The following is a 20542-nucleotide window of genomic DNA, read 5'->3' as shown; positions in this document are numbered from 1 at the left end:
ACTAAAAAATATTTCTGGGAAAAAACTTTTTAAATTGTCAAAATTTTTTGTTGCAACATTTTCTAAATGAAAAATTCCAGTTTTCCAGTTCAAAATGACTTTTCATTTTGAAGTGCAAGTTAATTATAGTAAAAAAATAAAAATAAAAATAAAAATAGTCCAAATCAAAATGAAGCATTTAGAAATTACTGAAATGAAATGTTGTGATTGATGTGAACTGAAATTTTGGTTTGGATTTGGTTCGTAAAAACTGTTCAATATTTCTGCTTTTGGTCCCAATTTGAGACAGGAAATTTTTTCAATATCTCAAATTATCATGGGACGGGGATAAAGTTTCCCATCCAGCTGTAATGAAAAACACTATGATTACAGCTGCCCAGAACAAAAGAGGGAGAGGGGCACAAAAATAAGATAAATTATTTCGAGCTAGCCTTTATTATCATCCCTCTTTTACAGGTGGGTAAACTGAGGCACAAGGAGGTCGAAGTGAATTGCCCCCCATGTAAACACACAGTGAGATGGTGACAGAACTGAATATAAACTGCAGCAATTCTGTCTCTCAGCCCCTGCTGTTACTGCTAAACTCTCCTTCCTCCAAACAACTGCACTCTAATTATACGACATAAACTAATGATCCAATGAAAACAAAATGCAAGGCAAACAGATTGGCAGCTGGTAACCAATGTGCAATCAAATTGTCCTTTCTGCTGCACGAGGAGCAATTAGAGTCCTTGGGCTCACAGTTGCAGTCCTGCCAGTCTGCTGGTTTCATCCTCTCTGCTATGTAAAGCAGCAATTCTTTAAAGCAGAAAAGATGGAGTTAACCATTGGTCAACACACAATAGTTCCAGCAAGAGTTCTAGAGGCAAATTCATCCCTGGGCAAGTCCACTGAAGTCAGTGATTTTATACCAGGGATAAGTGTGGCCCTTAGAGTTGGGATTACCACCTGGAGACCACAAATCAATAAGAAAACAAAAAGTTGTCTTGTTCCAAATAAAGACACTTTACCCCGTAATCCAGGGCACAGGTAGGGGATGAAATGACTTCAACAGGAGATATTGGTCTGACCAGAACATAAACCTAAACAAACTTAATACTGTACAGTCTAATTTAACAGTGTTACTACAGCCACTGAATTAAACCTGCAAATCTAGTGCTCAGTTTCTGAGGCATGAAATGCCATTTGAGATACCATACTGATATGAGAACATGTGTAATCACCAACCATGCTTTTAAGCCTTTTTCCCCTCCCGTATTGTATTTGTTAGTGCATCCGGAATAGGTTCCCATCTGGGAATTTATGTCCCAAATATATTCGTGAGTAGATGATGTGAAATGAACCATTTCAGTACAAAAAAAAATCAACCAAGTAAGATGCAAAATTTTCATGTCCCTGTGTAAAGATTTTGAGTGAAATCCTGTCCCCATCGAATTTAATGGCACTGACTTCAGTGGGCCCAGATTCCACCCTGGAGGTGTATGACAGCTCACTAAAGTGAGGTACTGATCGCCTGGCTAAATGAGACCGAGTATAAACCAGACAGCATCACTCTGCCAGCTGGTTACCAACCGGCCTCCCAGTACGCCTCAGCCAGTAATGGCCATCGCCCTTCTATTCCAGTCTATGGACTTTCGCATGAGCAAAGACTTCCAGTATTGGCAAACTGCACCAGACGTTGGCCCAGCCCTTCAAGGTCCTGAGCGCCACCTCAGAAGTGCTAAGCACCTTGCAAGATCCAGCTGTTGGGGCCAGAGCCCCACTTTCAGTGCTCACTGAAAGACTCCCATTGACCTCAATGGGCATTAGATCAGGCCCTTGGTGATGAGACAGACGAATGTGAGGACTGGACTCTTGTTGAGCCAGCCAAATGCATGACAGGACAAATTCTGCTCTGGTTTACACCCCAAGCAGCCAGAATTTGGTCCTTCAGTTGTGTAGCCTCCAGCTACAAAAGGCTAGCGCATTATCAGACTGCACCATCTCGACAGCTGATGACTCACATTTAACCTTTCCTTAAAAACACAGCTATTTCCTTGCCAGCAATGGGTGAGATCCCAGGTTGATTTGCAATCACACTGAGGCCAATGGGATGTCACTGGGTTACATCTATGCAGAATCTAGCCCCTTACGCCGCACTGCAAAAGACTCCTCCTGTGGTCTGAGCACAGAAGTCCCGTTTAAAGGCTAATACCATTCATGTTCTTCTCGTTCAGGGTCTCCAGGTTCTCAGACAGCTCTGTTGGCCAAGGCTGGCTTAGAAATTGCTTTGTCTGCTCAAGAAAATGGGGGCTGACAGTGAAAACTTAGTCCTGAGGAACATGCTTATCGGTCTCAACTTGCTCCTGCTGGGATCAGTCCTCAAGCCCTTTGAGTGCCGGCTAGAGGTGACAACAGAGCGGATGAGGAGGCAAGTAGTGGACAAGGAAGGCAACTTTGCCAACTACAGCCCGTCTATCAGGGAGCAATCCATGGTTTTCAACCATGTATACAACATTAACCTCCCCCTGGACAGCTTCTGCTCGTCAGCGCTCGAGGCATCATCTGACCAGGAGGTGAGTTCAGAAGACGACAGGATGACGGAATATACGGAGCAGACCTCAGACAGCGAGAGCCAGGTCACCTTCACCCACAGGATAAACTTCCCCAAGCAGGCTTGCAAGTGCTTCACCTCTGTCCAGGTCATGCAGGAGCTTCAAAGCAGAATTGAGATGCTGGAGAGGGAGGTGTCCATGCTACGGGACCAATGCAACTCCAATTGCTGCCAAGAAAATGCAGCTACAGGTAGTAACTGATGCTGTTAGATCTTGCTGGGGACTAAAGTCTCAAGAGAGGAAGTTAGAGTGGGTGAAATTTTGAGTATTAATGGAGGAAATTTTGCATTTGCTAATGGTGCCACGACAGTGCATATACTCAGCTCTGTCAATATTACTCATCAACCTAAACAAAGAGGGCCAGATTCACTAGCTAGAACCTAGGCTACAGGTTCTGGGAGGTAGAAAGTCCATCAGGAATTGGCTACAAAAGCACAAGTCTCCATACTTCTGGGAATCCCAAAGCCAGCCTGCATAGCCAAGGAAGAGGGTGGGACTGACTGGGGAGAGGCAGGGTCAGGGCATTCAGGAAATATGCTGATTTGGGGTATCTCCCAGGCCTCCTCAATTGCCATGGTTCCTATGGAGCCCTCAATGGAATTTAAAGATCCCTCCCTTGGTAAAACTCCTAAGTGTGTGCGGTGACAGATTTTTTTCATCCCCTAAAAAAGAGATTCAGTCTCCAGGTTCATTGATTCATGAGCATCCCAACCTGCAACATGGATTTGTCAATGTTATACATGGGGGAAATATCTTCTTCTAGACCGACAGTGAAATTCAGTCGCTGGCCCAAGTGCAGCTTGGTAAAATGGGTACAATTCCCATGGAAGTCTCGGGGTCAAATTCAGATATAAATGGTGCTGGATGTAAGTTACATATTGTGTATAAATTGGTCAGAAGATAGGTGCAAGTGGCAAAGTGCATCAATTTGGAACTTAGCAGATAATGCAAACTGAGTGTAACCTGCCTGGCAGAGGCAAAAGGTGGAGGAAGAGCAGATAACCCTAGGGCAGTGGAGGGCAACCTGTGGCCTGCAGGCCACACATGGCACATCAGGATAATCCGCTGGCAGGCCACCAGACAGTTTGTTTACATTTGCACGTCCACCTGTAGCTCCCAATGGCCACCGTTCGCCGTTCCCAGCCAATGGGAGCTGCAGGAAGCAGCAGGCCACAGGGACGTGCTGGCCGCCACTTCCCACAGCTCCCATGGGCCAGGAACAGCAAACAGCGGCCAGTGGGAGCTGTGGGCAGCCATGCAAATGTAAACAAACTGTCTGGCGGCCTGCCAGCGGATTACCCTGACAGGCTGTGTGCAGCCTGTGGGCCATAGGTTGCCCACCACTGCTGTAGGGTGTAAGGGGATGCAACTGCTATTGGCTTCAGTGGAATGCCTGCTGATTTACTCGCATGTAACAGAATGGAACTGGGCCCACTTACCAAGAGCTGATTTTGTTCCCCACAAGAAATTGAACTGGTGTAGGATACGCTCACACCTATTGTGGACACTCATGCTGACTGCTGGATTGGTGCAAGTTACCAGACACTACTTTGTCACTTGAGCCCATTTGCTGACCAGTTTAGATCCTACATGTGACTTACCCAGCCACGTACATCATCACTGAATCTGGCCCTCACTCTGTGGTTATTAAGTGTTGAGCTTTCTCTAAGCTCTTCAGTATATTCAGCAGTGACCCAGAGGAAACACTGTCTGCTCAGGTGAGAAGAGAGCTGAACTTCATTGCTCTTTGCATCTTGGTCTTTCCCCGACTGCTCCACAAATGGCCCAGTACCCTGACCAAGACCTACAACCTTCTACCAACGTACCTCTCCCTGCTGGCCTAGAAAGACTTTCCTCTTCTGGGAAGAGATGGGAGTCCAGTCCCTTTACTCACTCCATCCCAAGTGTCCTCAGGCTCCTTCAATAAACTGTGCCTAGCCTAGAGAAATTAGCTTCTGTTAGCATAAGAGGAAAAATTAAGGCCTAGATTTGACTTTTAGGCACTGGAGTGGTGTCTAAGTTTCAGCAGCCCTGAAGTAGCCCCAGAAGGCATTGTGACCCCAAAACACACCCCGAGTCACAATTCCTTCCCTGCTTCCTCCTTGTTCATGGCGAGGGAGTGGCTTTTTGCTACTAACCTATACCTACATTGAGGTACAACACCCCCTGCCCTGGCTCTGCTCAGCAATTGGGAAGATAGGGTCAAGGCCCTGCTCCTTCCTCACCACTCCATGCCTACCCGTGCCAGCTTGCTCCCTTCCTAGAACAATGCATCCCAGACCCAAGGTTGGGAAGTGGGGGGAAGTGGGATGCTTAATCCCCGATATGGGCATGCAATCCAAGTCACAATCTGGCCTTAACTCTCTACACTGAACTACCAGGGCCTTTTCCCATGTATCACCAGCAAGTTGTGAGCATTCTAAAGAGCTACAGGTAAACAGGAACTGAACTGAACAGCAAGATTAATCCACAGAGATTCCCGCCAAGAGCAACCATTTTATGATATCATTGCAGCTCAAGTCCTTTCACCAGTAACGTATTCATAACCACAGCTAAAGCCAGGTTAAAAAACAACTGCATGATGCTAGCAAGGTGACGAGGCAGCAAGTCCATCTTTTATACCCCCTGCTCCTTAGCAATCATTAGGCCAGTTCTGTAACTTTTCATGGGATCGGTAGAAGAGAAAATCTACTGATTTCCTAAATAGTCCCTTCACACAATACAGCACCGCAGGAGTCAGCAATAAATGAGTTCTCTATCCTCTCCCTAGAAGGACTGAGTGGATATGAAATTCACAGTTAAAAAAAAATCAGGAGATAACTTTAGCTGCCATGAAAGACAAACAAACCCTTTTATAATGAAGGCACAAACCTATCATCAAAGTATTCCATCTGAATAATAATGCGCAAGCTTTGTGAAGCTTTCTATAACCCTTTCATTACGGTTACTGTTTCAAAAGACACAGTTCAGTTCATCATCTCTACAAGGCAGTTCTTCAAAACCAAGGAAATAGCGGGTTGCTGTAAGGAAATGGGTTACGAAGGGGGGGGGGAATTGATACAATGAATTTCAACCGAGTGAGGAACCAGAGCCAAGATCATTTTTTACATCGGAGGGAGCTTCATAAAAAACGGGATGTTTTCTCAAAGAGTTTCTGCTTGACTCCTTAACAGCATGCATCCAGGTCTCTAAATGGTGAAGTGTAGAAAATGAACGCTCTAATGGGGCGTATGAGAACTCCTCAAAGGGAGAAAATGTCAACGTACGGAAGGTATCCAAAGCCCTATCCCAGGTGCAGAAAACTACTGTCCAGTGTAGGGGGAAGACAGGAATTGGCTACAATCAAAAAACCCCAAACTTTGCTCCCCCATGTCTTCTCCCTTTTTAACTTGTTATTTTGTAATTGGCATAATATATAATTACACTGGGCCTAACCCTGCTCTTAGTCACACAGCAATGTAAATCAGGAGTAATGACACTGAAGCCAACAAAGTTATATTAATAGATAATAGGAGAATTAGGCTCATGATCTATGTGTGTGAGGGGGGATTATATGCACACATCATCGTCATACAGAGAGAACAAAGCAACACACACAGAAATGTGTATGGGTCAGATCAGTAGCTGGTGTAAATCTGCCCCAGTTCAAAGCAAGCGATTCCAAATTATACCAGCTGAAGGTCTGGCACCAAACCCTTTATCCAAACATTCATATTAATAACTGCATTAGGTAAAAATAAAATGTAAACTATTCCACCATTAAACTGATGTGCTGAATAATCACTGTTAAAATCAAGTAATAAAATTCAAGAGATAAAACATGAAAGGAGTTAGTTGTAAAAATAGTTGTAGATCTATTTGGGTTATTTACAATGTATGCAAATGAAGTTACAAAATATTTATCACTCTATGGAATCTCCAGGCCAATCTCAGCTACACCAGGGAGATGTGGAGTAACTTCTTTAAATTCAGTCGAGTTACTCTGATTAACACCTGTGTAAATCAGATAAGAATCAGTCATTCCCCTACACCCCACCAGTGCCATAAATGATCCTCCACTTTCTGGCAACTGTTCAAGCATCCTCTCTCATCTACTGACAACTTAACAAGAGTCTAAACACCCAAACACCACCCCAATGTGTGCATAGCCTAAATGATCCTATAACACTTTATAACCTAACACTTTTATGTTTGTTGGTCAGCAATATATATGATAGGTGGAGGTGATAGCACCACCTATAATTAAGATTACCTAACGTTTTCCATTATAAGACCCTGTTTTCACTTGCTTATAATTTTGCCAAACTTCAACCATTCAGGTTGACATTTTCCACACCAGGTGTCTGTATCAGGCCGAATATTTTGGAAAAGTTTCAGTCAAATGGTTCAACCATTTCCAAGAATGAGTTTAGGGGAAAATACATTATTTTGCCCGTGGTAAAATAATTCTTAGCACCATCTCACGGAGAAACTGTAGTGCCTCCATGCACATGAAATTTGGTAACAGGACTGCCCTGGTGTCAGGAATGTGCCTTTTGCTGTCCCTGTGAAAATTTGCCCAGATTTAGCCAAACAATAAGCCTCCAAAAAATCTCATTTTGCATGTACTAAACAGAAGCTTGTCTGGCAGCTAAACTCTCCAAAAATTCTGTCTGCACTGAGCATGCTCCATCCCTGCACAGCTCCTACATGCCAACCAGACTGCATATGGGCCATCCCTGCAGAACAGCTGAGTGTCCTGGGCCTGCAGGGGCTGCACAGGTCTTTTCCTGCAATTGTACCTCCACCCAGGGGCTCAGCTGTGGTGCCAGGCACAGAAGCTGAGAGCAGGGAGACTGTCTCTCCTGGCTCCCTATTGCTGGCACTTGGGTGACCAGATGTTCTGATTTTATAGGGAAAGTCTCAATATTCGGGGCTTTGTCTTATATAGGCACATATTCCCCCCACCCAGCAGCCCAATGGGGTGGACAGACAGCAGGATAGAGGGTGTTGCAGGAGCCAGGGAGTGGGAAGGAGAGGGACAGGAACCAGGGGCAGAACAGACAGGAGCAGAGGGAGGGGAAGAGGATATGAGGTATTTAGGTACAGCGGGGAGAGGGCAGGAGCCAGGGGATGGAAGGTGAAAAGGAGCAGAGGGGAAAGGAACTGATGGTGTGGGGGTGTTGGACAAGAGAAGAGGGGTAGAGGGAGGAGCTGGAGTTATATAGGGGCAGATACTTTGGGAGGTTACATAGGAGCAGAGGGGCTGGGGATAGGAGCCAAGTTGAGGAGGGGGAGTTGGGTAGGAACAGAAGGTCAGAATGGTCTGTAACCTAGGACAACCCCTCCAGAATCTGAATCAAACCCAGGTGTCCTGAGTCTACATTCTTCTGCTGACAGCAAACAGCTGTCGAGACCCCCTAGCTAAGAGTCTTATCCCCCTCTGGTGGCTGGCTCACACAGAAGATAATAGCCTACTACCATCATCAGGCACTCCATTAGCTCATGTGGTAGAGGTCTGTGCTGTGGATCCAAAGGTCAGAACTCTGCTGATGACCCACACTGGAGGTAGATATGGTTCCATATTATAGAATTACTGGAGGTTTTTTTTCAGTTTGGTTTTATGATTAACGAATTAAGAAATTACATCTAAAAAAATACATCAGAAGGTCTTTACAATTGCAAAATCAGGCATGCAAAAATTAGACAATGCCAGAATTAAGATTGCCCATGCAACCTAAATTCAGCCCCCTGGTGCATAGGCATTATGATACAGTCTTTAATGACATGAACACATACTATGTTTTCCACAGAACCCATCCAGTTTGAGGATGTTGAACATTCAGGGAACAACCATGCAATTTAAGAAGGGTGAAGTGAGATGGAAGAAAGCTGAATCTTCCAATAAGGGCGCGTGCGCGCATACACACGCACACAGGCAGAGAGAGAGAGTGCAAAACATTTGAACACAAATGATTCGGATTTTGAAGCCCAATAAAATGTTTCTACGGTCAGGTTTTCCCAATCCCAGTGGCCAGTAGGAGATAGTAATCATGTGATATGCTGCAGAGATACATAGTAACTGCATGTTGAAGAGCTGTGTAACAGTTGCATTTAGCACTCACCTTTGATCACTACACCTGCCTTCTGCTCACTATTCCATCTCCCCTGGAGGCTACTTCTAATGCTCTCCAGCCCCCTGAGAATTTCAAACAAATACCCTTTTGTTTTAAATCAGCCTGACAGGGATATCCTTCCTCTCTTCCCCTTTACCCAAGGCCCAGGATGGACTAGAGATTCAGTTCTCAGCCAATAACTGGTTTGCTGAACATAAAAATGCCACAAACTTAGGGCCCAATCTTGCACCAAGTTTAGTGCTGACAGACCCATGCACCAGTGCAGACTAGGGCCTTAAAGTCCAACGTTTTGCAGCCCTGCAGGTTTAGTAGCTGCACATGGTACAGAGAGGCCTTAAAAACCACTAGAAATAGCTTTTCTGTATCTCACAATGTCATCCACAGTAGCAATGCTTGTCCAGGCCTGCATAACTTGTGCCAAATCAAAACCCTTTGAATGCAAACCTGGACTGAGAGCGGAATTTTGCAAAGAATATATAATAATCCTAAGTGCATCTTGTCCTAGTTCCAAATGGACCTTTTAAGCATGTCATTAAAAACCATTTCACAGCTTGGCAATTCCGCATGGGGCGATTCAACAGGGGGCAATTCAGCATGACTAGCACTAGCCCACGGCTGGAATAGCAGAGGAGCACTGCAGGTCAAGACCAAAGTGTCCTGGCAGATAGAGACAACGCATAACTGTTGATAGTGGGCGGGAGGCATGACAAAAGTTCAGGTGGAATGCCACGGGGTTCATGGCAGGGCATCTAAACCCTGGCAGAAATTGGGGGGGCACATGACCCTGTGTGCCTTCCCCCACGCGTTTTCTCTGCAAGTGGCAGAGTTATGCAGGAAAATAATGCACAGTGTAATCAGGCTTCTACTCCTATGAGCATTAATGTCCCCCAGCAAATGCCCATGTGAAACTACAGCACTATCGGAAGGATATTATCATACTGTGGCTGCAGTCATTGTGGGGATCCCTCTGTCCCCACCACAGAGCCCCTACTGATAGCTGACTTGTTGATTTTGATCATTCCAGGGCAGCTAGATTACATTCCCCACTGCAGTGGGCACGGTAACTTTAGCCTGGAGTCCTGTGGCTGCATCTGCAATGAAGGGTGGGCTGGAAAAAACTGCTCAGAGCCCCACTGCCCCATGGGCTGTTCCAGCCGGGGAATCTGCGTAGAAGGCCAGTGCATCTGCGACAACGACTACAGTGGGGACGATTGCTCAGAGCTCCGCTGCCCGATGGACTGTAGCTCTCGAGGCCTCTGCGTGGATGGGGAGTGCGTCTGCGAAGAAGGTTATGCAGGGGAAGACTGCAGCGAGCTGAGGTGCCCTGACGACTGCTTGGGAAAGGGGAGATGCACCAATGGCACCTGCATCTGTCAGGAGGGCTACGTGGGGGAAGACTGTGGTCAGCTGAGATGCCTGAATGCCTGCAGCGGACATGGGTTCTGCCAGAAGGGGATGTGCGCTTGTGAGGAAGGTTACAAGGGACAAGACTGTTCAGCAGGTAGGAGTGGCCTCCCTACCAGGCACAGAGCTGGTGCAAGAGTAGGCCCTGCTCTCAGCCCGCTTGTGAAGTGGGTGGATCAGGGGCATGTCAGGATGGGTTGGCTTGGCAGGAAGGCAAAACACTACTGCTGTTCTCTGGTCCCTGGGGCCCATGGGGAGCCATGGGATGCAAAGCACAAGTTAGAGCACCCCTGAGGTTGCTCTGACTTACATCAGGGCCTTTCCCAAGCCTGGCATACAGGCAGAGCTTTAAGCTCCCCTTGCCCACCTCCCTCAGTCCTTGCCCTGAGAACAGGAACACAGTAACTGAGACTCAGGCCCACACATGCCCAGGCGTGGGGCCATTTCACGCAGACAAAGCTGTCAGACATTCCGGAGATGATTTCTGCGGAGTAATTCATTTGGTGGAGGGAAACAGAAAATACCATCATGCTCTTGTCGCAGTTCCCTAACTCAGCCAGGGTCTCCGTGCTGTGCACTGTGCAAGGGACCTGGGCCCCAGCATTCTGCACTGCCTTCCTGCCCAGGACCCCTGCTGACACCAGTGGAAGGACCATGACAGCTGTTGCAATAGTTCACATGGGGACCTTCTGCCAGCATCACAGGGGAAGATCACTGTGTAACCAACGGCTGTTGCTATGACAACTGTAGTCCACCCAATAAGGCCAAGGTAAAGTGCTGCTCCTTCTTGGGGCTATTACCATCTGTCTGGAAACCACCTACCCTCGGCCTTTTGTGCAGGAGCATCTGGGTCATTATCTAAAGTGCTTCTCCACTTGTTTCTCCTAACCAGTCTACTTGAGAACGAGGATAAAAGCTATGTTCGGCATTTCACGCCAAGCACCCAGATAGCAGGCCTGGCACTGCAGGGGATGAGGGGAGTGGGTGGGAAGGGAAGCAGACTCCATCCCAACCAAAGAGATGCCATATTTGTCATCCATAAGTTTCCCATCTCCCAGCAGGAAAGCAGCGTGTGAATGTTGGCTGGGGGCACGTGACGCTCGCACGTTTATATGCATTCACCTCACTGCCGATCTCTCTTCCACGGCTGCCATCTCCCCAAATCATACAGTTAGGCACCACAGCTGCGTAGTCCCAGACGACAAGGACGTGCTCACCCCAATGAGTGCCCACTGGGCCTGCAGCTTGGGCACCCCTCTGCCAAGATACAATTTAACCCTTTCGTCCCAGCTAAAATGGTGCATCAGTCACAGAGCAGCAAGGAAAGGGCTGCAGCATTTCTACATAGGCGAACCTCGCCACTCACTGTCTCCTCAGCACCTCTCCCTAGAGACTCAACCTATTCACTCCTCCCCAGGACTCTGAAAAAGGAGCAGCATTGCGTGTTGGCCATGCACAGCTCATATAGGCACCACAGCTGCAGCTGCTACACAGGTGCTGGCCAGCAACCAACAACTTCTCCAGATTCCCTCTGTCCATCCCACAATCCTCGCTGTTGCTCTGCTGTCTGCCCCACTCCCCTCCACCTTGTTCTTGCTTCTGCACTGCCTGCTTCCTGGACCTGCATTCCCTATACCTGCCATTCTCTGCCCAATTCCCCCTTTCACTTAGCCCCTGAACAGCTGCACTGCTGCTTTTCAAATCAACAGGAAAAATGCTGCATAACGTGACTGGGTTGGGCGGGACTGGGGGAGGTGAAAGAGGGCTGAGAAAGCCGTTATTTAAATAGTGGTTAACCTCCCAGAGACCCTCTTCTGCTGCCTCCAGTGGAAATCCCAACAAGGGGTGTTTTGGATGCAGTTTAGGACTATTTTTAGAAGCTTTATGCAGCTCCAAAGGCGGCAGGTTTCCCTCTCAGTCACATGTGGCCTCTCTATTTTTTATTTCATTAACTGCAATTGAAAGCAAAAAATAATTAGTGGGGAAGGAGAGCTAATAACTGAGGACATCAAAAAAGCTCAGGTGTTTAATGCCTGTTTTGCTAGATGTCCAACACAATTAATATTAGCAACAAGAAGGAAGGACTGCAAGCCAAAATAGGGAAAGATCAGGTTCAAGAATATTTAAAGTTAAATGTGTTCAAATCGTCAGAGCCAGATAAAATTCATTCTAGGGTGCTTAAGGATCTAGCTAAAGCAATCTCTGAATCATTAGTGATTATCTTTGAGAACTCCCAGCGGACTGGAGAAGGGCAAACATAGTGCCTGTCTTTAGAAAGGGGAACAAAGAGGACCCCAGGAATTATAACCCACTCAGCCTAACCTTAATATCTGGAAAGATACTGGAACAAATTATTAAACAATTTTTCTAAGCACCTAGAGGATAACAGGATTACAAGCAGTAGCCAGCATGAATTTCACAAAAGCAAATCATGCCAAACCAATCTAAATTCCTTCTTTGACAGGGATACTGGCATAGTGTACGGGGGAAGCAGTAGTCATGATATATCTGGAGTTTGGCACAGTTCCAGTTAACATTCTCATAAACAAACTAGGGAAATGCGGTCTAGATAAAATTACTATAAGGTGGGTGTGCAACTGATTGAAAGACCATATTCAAACAGTAGTTATCAATGGTTAGTTGTCAAACTGGGAGGACATATCCAGTGGTGAGTTGGAGCCGGTTCGCACCAGTTGCGCGAACCGGTTGTTAAATTTTGAAGCTGGTTTAGAACCCGTTGTTAAAGAATACAAGGAACCAGACAGTGTGCTGTGAGGCAACTAGAAAGCTTTTGAATGCTGTAACAAGAAAACACTTAAGCACATGGTTAACTTTAGGCAATTTTTACTCACCCGACAGCGCTCCGGGTCTTCGGCGGCGCTTCAGCAGCGGGTCCTTCAGTCGCTCCGGGTCTTCAGCGGCACTTCGGTGGCGGGTCCTTCAGTGCCACCAAAGACCCAGAGCGACTGAAGGAACCAGTTCTTCAGCTTTTGGCAGCTCATCACTGGACATATCTAATGGAGTGCCACAAGGGTCCGTTCTGGGTCTGGCAGTATTCAATATTTTCATTAATGACTTGAATAATGGAATGGAGAGCATGCTTATGAAATATGCAAATGACACCAAGCCAGGAAAGGTTGCAAGCACTTTGGAAGACAAGATTAGAATTCAAAATGACCTTGACCTATTGGCGAATTGGTCTGAATTTAACAAGATGAAATTCAGTAAAGACAAGTGCAAAGTCCTTCACTTAGGAAGGAAAAATCAAATACACAGCTATAAAATGGGGAATAACTGGGTAGGTGGGAGTACTGTTGAAAAGGATCTGGAGGTTATAGTGGATCACAAACTGAATATGACCCAACAATGTGACACAACTGCAAAAAAGGCTAATATCCATAACAGGGAAGTTGTTCATAAGACACGGAGGTAATTGTCTGGCTCTACTCAGCACTGGTGAGGCCTCAGCTGGAGTACTGCATCCAGTTCTGGGTGCCCACTTTAGAAAGGATATGGACAAACTGGAGAGCGTCCAGAGGAGAGCAACAAAAATAATAAAAAGTTCAGAAAACCTGACCTGTGAGGAAAGATTAAAAAAACTGGCCATGTTTAATCTTGAGAAAAGAAGACTGAGACAGGACCTGATAACAGTCTTCAAATATGTTATGGGCTGCTGTAAAGAGGGCTGTGAGCAGTTGTTCTCCACATCCACTGAAGGTTGGAGAAGAAATAATTGACTTAATCTGCAGCAAGGGATATTCAGATTAGATATTAGGGAAAATGTTCTAACTATATGGGTTGTTAAACTCTGGAATAAGTTACCAAAGAAGGTTGTGGAATTGCCATCACTGGAGGTTTTTAAGAAGAGGTGGCACAAATACCTGTCAGGGATGGTCTAGGTAGACTTGGTCCTACCTCAGCAAAGGGGGCTGGACTTGGTAACCTCTTGAGGTTCCTTCCAGACTTTCATTTCTATGATTCTATGAAAAGCAACACTTCCAACCCTGATATTCTATGATTCTACTACATTAAAAGTGGTTGAATGACAAGCAAATGAGCTGTCTCGAAGGCAAACCCAGCACAAGGTCAGGAATTCCTTCATCCTGGTAGGGACTGTCTGTGTTTGTACAGGGCCTATCACAGTGGGTCCAGCTCCATGAGGAGGGCTCCAGGTGCTACTGCAACACTACTAATGATAATAATGAGAGATGACCCCAAAGCAAATCCCTGCATATGAGTACCTCCAAACTTTGAGGACATTCAGCTTTGGAGCAGGATCTATGGCTGGCTGCACCTCTGCAATAGGTCAAAACAAAGCCTGGAGTCCAAACACCCCCAAACTCGGGGGAATAGTCACATCCAGATCTGAATTTCAGAGTCCAGGGCCATCATGGTTTGACTGCTCGTCCCATCACTAGCATTACACACCCTGATGTGGCACTCAGACATCAGTCCTCACCCTGCCAAGATGGGTTTTAAGACTTAGCAGAAACAGGATGACACCATCAGCTGATTGCCTCAACTTTAATTCCATGTATCACGATAGCTCGGTGCTGTGCAAACACAGAATAAGACGAATGTGCCTGCACTAAAGAGTTCCCAATAAGTATAAAATAAGAGATAACAGGTGGATACAGAGAAGGAAACAATAAGACAATATTGGTCAAAATGATCGGCAGTGGACTAAGAACACCAGTAGCCTAACTCTTGTCAAGTTTTTTGTGGGCCTCAGGTTGAAGGAGTTTTAAGGAGGGATTTGAATGAAGATAATGAGGTACCTTTGTGGATGTTTTCAGGAGCTTCTCCAAGCATGAGGGGCAGCATGGGAGAAACCACAAGGGTGCTTGTTTGAAAATTTAACCAGTGGGTGATTGAGGCTGGGCAGCATTATGGGGCAGTGAGTTAGGAATACTCCCTAGTGACGATATAGTTAAAAAGCGTTTATCTGAAAATACATATACTGGAAATTGCATTAATAGGATTAGCACTGACCTAAGAGCTGAATTACTGGGCGGGCATTGACCATATAAGCTGAGCTAAGTTATCAGGGGTATTGACAGAAACTATGTCCTTGCTTCTCAGCAGTTTCTGTCTTTTCTGCTGGCTGAATTTTAACTCCTTCTTGACAGTAATATCACATGAGTCAGTGGCAGTATGGAGGCTCCACAGGAAGGCCATGTCTTTTCACAGTCCATTGTCCTCGCTGATAGGCCATCAGCCCTGTCTGGCTTTTCCATTGTTGTACCTGAAGTGTTAGCAGTGGACATCGCTCAGAGCAGCATAGTTGAAATATAGATATATAGTCAATATTCCTAACTCAGATACAGAAATGATACAGGTATACAAATTGGATAATTGCATTCAGTAAATTATAATCTTTCCAGTGATATCTTACAAGAACTATCCTGCATAAAGTACATCTCAGTTATGTCATATTCATATCATAAGCATATTTTCATAAAGAATATGGAGTGAAACATCACACCTTCTATCTGAGCTGGGCTTCAAGAAGTCCCAGTTCGCACTGATGCCAGTAAACCACTGGGTGGAGGATTGGAGCATGATGACCTCCAGGAACCCTGCAGACCCAGAGGTCATGACACAAAGGAATGGAAGGAAAGAGGCACAAAGAGGTGAAGTAGAACTGGAATTAGAATGGGGCCTCCAGGTTCCCAGCCTAATACCCTGTCCCCACCACAGATAAATATTGACTAGCCTCCTACAAGGAATGGATGAAAAGGTTCAGGAGAGACCATGTCACACCTCATACCAATTCTAAATGTGATCCTAGTCCCTAGCCCAAGAAGAACATCATGCCTGAAGTAGCGAGATGAAGGATGGATAAGCCATGCACTCTCTGACACTCCCTGTCTATCACCTCTCCCTTTAGTTGCCCCACCCGAGGATCTGCGAGTGACTGGGATCAGTGACAGGTCCATTGACCTGGAATGGGATGGGCCAATGGCAGTGACAGAATATGTGATCTCCTACCAGCCAGTGGTGCCTGGGGGCCTTCAGCTCCAGCAACGGGTGCCTGGGGAATGGAGTGCTGTCACCATCAAGGAGCTGGAGCCGAGCCAAACATATAACATCACCATCTACGCTGTCATCAGTGACATCCTTAGCGTCCCCGTTACTATCAAGGTGACTACCCGTAAGTATTGCTTTTCCACCATACAATTTTATCCCCATTGGCCAGAAGTAATAGAAAGAAGAGCAGTCTCATATATACCCGTGGACCCTGATAGACAGCTTTCCCAGTCTAATACAGTTTCTGGTACATGGTTGCCATCATTTAAAAGTGTGTGTTTAAGACTGGTTGAAATTTTTCCATCAAAACTGTTTTTAACAGAAAAGTGGGTTTTTGACAAAACTAATTTTTTTCATGAAAAAGTATCCACTTTCCACAGAAAATTTACAATTTTGTCAAAGACTTGAACACCTGAAAACCAAAAAGCGAAACAAAAATATTTCTATTAGGAAATACTGTCACAACACCTATGCCCCCCATTCTCCTCTAGGACTGGATTCCCTAGCCACATTGCATCTCTCATGCTGTTCCACGGCTGGCAACTTCCAGGATGCACACGGGTGGTGGCTCAGTAAGATGGGAGGATTGTGGTGCATCATGGGAGATGTAGTCCAACTGAGAAACTTGGCCCATAGAGGAGAATGGAGACACAACATGTTTGAAATACAATTCCCCTTTGGCACCACCATAGTATTTCAAAATCAAATTTTCCATTTTAAAACTGAAAGTTTACAGCTAAAAATGTTCAGCTTTCAATTTTTTTCTGAAAAGTTAAAATTTTCCTTGGGGGGAAGGGACATTTTCCAACCAGCTCTGCTGCTTGTAAAATAATGCTTTGGTGGCACCAGAACATCTCTGAAATAAAGCTAATTCCATACAGAACTCTTCCTGAATTAAAGCTGCCTGATATTGACATAATGTTCTTGTGGAATGAATGCCAGTGATGCCTTTGCTAATACAGAACCAAAACCCATCAAAGTCAATGGGTGTCTTTCCATTGATTTCAGTGGGGTTTGGATCAAGCATATAATGCCATCAAAAGGGACTAAAATTCTGGTCTAAGATTGCCCTAGATGTAGTTTTCCCCTTAACCTCACAAACACACAGGGTACAAGGCTCTCTCTCATACAAGGCTGCACCTGATACATGGATGCTTTTTCTTATTTATTTTCCAAGAAATCAGTTTTATAATAGAGACGGACCTGAGCGTCAAAAAATCACATCTACATCCCCAACGGCTGGTCCATGATTTTGGTTCAGTCCATCTCTAGGATTGAATAATGAGAAGCGAATGTCAGGAGTTCAGATTCATTCTGAGTACACTCCTACAATTCATGGAGGACGGGTCCATCAAAGACTATTAGCCAGGATGGTCAGGGATGCAACCCCATGCTCTGGATGTCCCTAAACCTCCACCTGCCAGAAGCTGGAACTGGACGACGGAATGGGTCACTCAATAATTGCCCTGTTCTGTTCATTCCCTCTGAAGCATTTGGCATCAGCCACTGTCAGAAGACAGGATACTGGGCTAGATATTGGTCTGAACCACCGTGGCCATTCTTATGTTCTTAATTCTCAAAAGCTTATCCAAACTTATCCCCTGAAGCACTGCCTCCTCTCAACCTCCTACATAAGGCCCTTCCTTACACAGCTTTAGCTATTTGAGGTACTTCTATGGCCTTAATAATATAGTATCTGAGCACCTCTCAATCTTCAGTGTGTTTCTCCTCACAGCAGCCCTGTGAATTAGGAAAGGACAGATAGCATTATCTCCATTTTCCCATTGTACAGATGGGGAACTGAGGCAGAGAGAGACTAAGTGACTTGGCCAAGGTCACAGGGGGAATCTGTCAGAGCAAAACACTGAACCTAGGTCTCCCAAAATCCAGGCAAGCACCCTATCCACTGGACCATTCTTCCTCTCTGTCACAGCCATATTAGACATGTGGCCTTGATAATATCCATGGTGCTATTAGAAATTTATCTGGGTGTGACGATGGCTCATTAAAAGCATTAAAACTGCCCCTTTTTCACTTTCAGCAGTGCTTTTCTCCCACAAAAGAGTTTGATTTTTGAAGGGGAAAAAAGGGCATTTTCCACTGGAAACTCATTCCAACAGAAAACTGCCAACCGTCAGTACCTACTTCATGACACCCCCCTTGACACTAGCAGTCAGGTTTACCCAACCTGACTAACCTAGATGGGCATAGTCAACGGAGAACAGAGCTGTCAGGGATGTAGGGTGTCCTGTGCCTCGCGCTGTGGGGAGCTGTGTCATTAAAGCAGGAACAGAGCCACAGCCTAGCTAATGTGATCCGCATTGCTGCATTCCAGATCTCTCCACTCCACAAGGGCTGCAGTTCAAGACGATCACAGAGACCACCGTGGAGGTGCAGTGGGAGCCCTTCTCTTTCTCTTTTGATGGCTGGGAGATCAGCTTCATCCCCAAGGTAACAACAACAGGGACCGCCATGCCTCTTCCCTGCCACTGCTGGCCACCCAAAGTCAGCTCTGTGGCAAAGTCACAATAATAGGTCCCTGTTTAAAGGAGCAGTCACATATACAGAACAGGGCATGATGCAGGGCTGGGTAAACACCATCTGAATTATACCCCTACTCTGCCCCCTGCCCACCCATGCCAAAACAAAGCACTAAAACACCAGGTCACAATCTGGATCAATTAATCTCAGCTCTGCACTGAACACTATTTTCCATGGATTCTAGTATCAGGACATGCATTCCTATAGAGGGAATTCCATGAAAAAGATCCTACATTTACCATATAAACAAATGGGTCCTCTAGCTCTCCTTCCCTCTCTTCCTCTATCTGTCCGCTTGCTCTCTTCCCTTACTCTCTCCCTCCATCTCCTTTCACAAACCTTTCTCTCTGTCCCTTCTCCATTCTATTTTCTTTCTCTCCCCCCTTCTTGCCCTGACTTTGATCAGACTTTTCTGAACAATTCAGCAATTGATTCATCTGTTCTAACCTATCAGTATGAAGATGAGGCATTTGATCACCATCTCTAAAAACCCATTATAGAACCTGCTTGGGTGTCTAAAGCTAGGCACCTAAATCCATTTTTAGCCACCCAAATATGTGGCCTGATTTTCAGAAGTATTGAGCACTTAGTAGCTCTCAGACTCCAAGCAGCCTAAATCACAATTACAAATAATTCCGCTGCAAAATTGTAACCACAATTATAGAACAGGTACAATTTGTGCTTGCAAAAATGAAGGTTGAAGGCTGAAACTGTTGCCCTAAATTTCAAACATTTTATCTGCATAGACAAAACAACAATAAAGTTGTCACTGATGCTATATTTAATATTTATTCTCAGTTATTTTACCACTTGTATAGAACTGCAGCTCAGCTTGTATCTGGCACCTCTCTACAAACGTATCCTACACATCTTACAATAAAAGAAATGTGGATGAAGAGCCCGATTATATTGCCTTGACTCAGGAAAAACTCCCACTAAAGTAAACAAGGGTTCTGTGAAATAAAGAACTGTAGAACGGGCCCCTGAAGGTATGAAAACATACCATCAGAATCAGTACAAAAACAAAATCCAGATGAGCAGAAATTGACAAAAACAACTTTGGTTTCTAACTTTGGTTTCCAAAAGGGCTGGAGGGATATTTTTGGAATTGTGTATGTGTATACACACACATACACAAAAGCAAAATTCTCTTATGAATTGCAGTTCATGTATTGCATTTATAAGCCCAGAGGTAATTTTCATTCAAAATTAGGATAAGCCACTAAAAAATAAGAAATTCTAAAGGAAGCACTACCAGAGCCATAAGTGAACTAAACTAGCACATCTTTAAAACATTTTACAAACACTAGTGAATCAATCCTCACAACATAAGGATTGACACAAATGCACAAATGCTTGATATCCATTTCAAGATGGGGAAGCGGAGTCTCAGAAGTGCACTTGGCTGTCTCACCTGATTTCTTTGTGAAGATCACCATCCTGCCCTAGAGTCACTGCATAGTCCTAATGTTCATGGCTCTGTCCCATGTCCCCAGGAAATAGTCCCTTGTTTGTCTCAGGCATGACAGTGCAGGGTCACAATGCATCCAGACTCAATGTCACAAGTAGTCCTGCCTTAACTTGACATTGTGAGGTGGAGCCACAAGCATAATCATGTCACGATGCAATGCAATTTGTGACATTTTTATTTCGGCCTGCACAAGAAAGACAAACCACTGGCCACCATTTTCCTGTTAGACCTTAATCCCCATTACACAAATACAGTTTAATTTTCCCAAGTAGGTACAGGAACAATTAAGTAACACCTTGGAATGGAACAGGACACGTACAGTAGAAAAAGTTTGCGAGGCACCTGAATTTTATAAACAGTGGTGCACTACATGATAGGAGAAATAA

At 45.3% G+C, this 20542-nt stretch overlaps 1 protein-coding gene across 2 annotated transcripts in view; it reads left to right on the top strand.

Moving 5' to 3' along the window:
* Positions 1 to 20542, top strand: part of TNR (tenascin R) — a 268795-nt gene that overhangs the window by 197904 nt on the left and 50349 nt on the right. For both annotated transcript variants that reach the window (XM_038412865.2, XM_043520549.1), the window contains 4 exons: positions 2217 to 2784; positions 9735 to 10211; positions 16005 to 16268; positions 18480 to 18595. In XM_038412865.2, the coding sequence (XP_038268793.1) occupies positions 2286 to 2784; positions 9735 to 10211; positions 16005 to 16268; positions 18480 to 18595 (1356 nt within the window). In that variant the 5' untranslated portion in view covers positions 2217 to 2285. The remainder of the gene's footprint in view (positions 1 to 2216; positions 2785 to 9734; positions 10212 to 16004; positions 16269 to 18479; positions 18596 to 20542) is intronic.

The sequence above is a fragment of the Dermochelys coriacea genome, chromosome 8 (genome assembly GCF_009764565.3).
Source record: "Dermochelys coriacea isolate rDerCor1 chromosome 8, rDerCor1.pri.v4, whole genome shotgun sequence".
NCBI classification, from domain to species: domain Eukaryota; kingdom Metazoa; phylum Chordata; order Testudines; family Dermochelyidae; genus Dermochelys; species Dermochelys coriacea.
The sequence above is the reverse complement of the archived record's forward strand: the minus strand, read 5'-3'. Positions and strand labels throughout refer to the sequence as shown.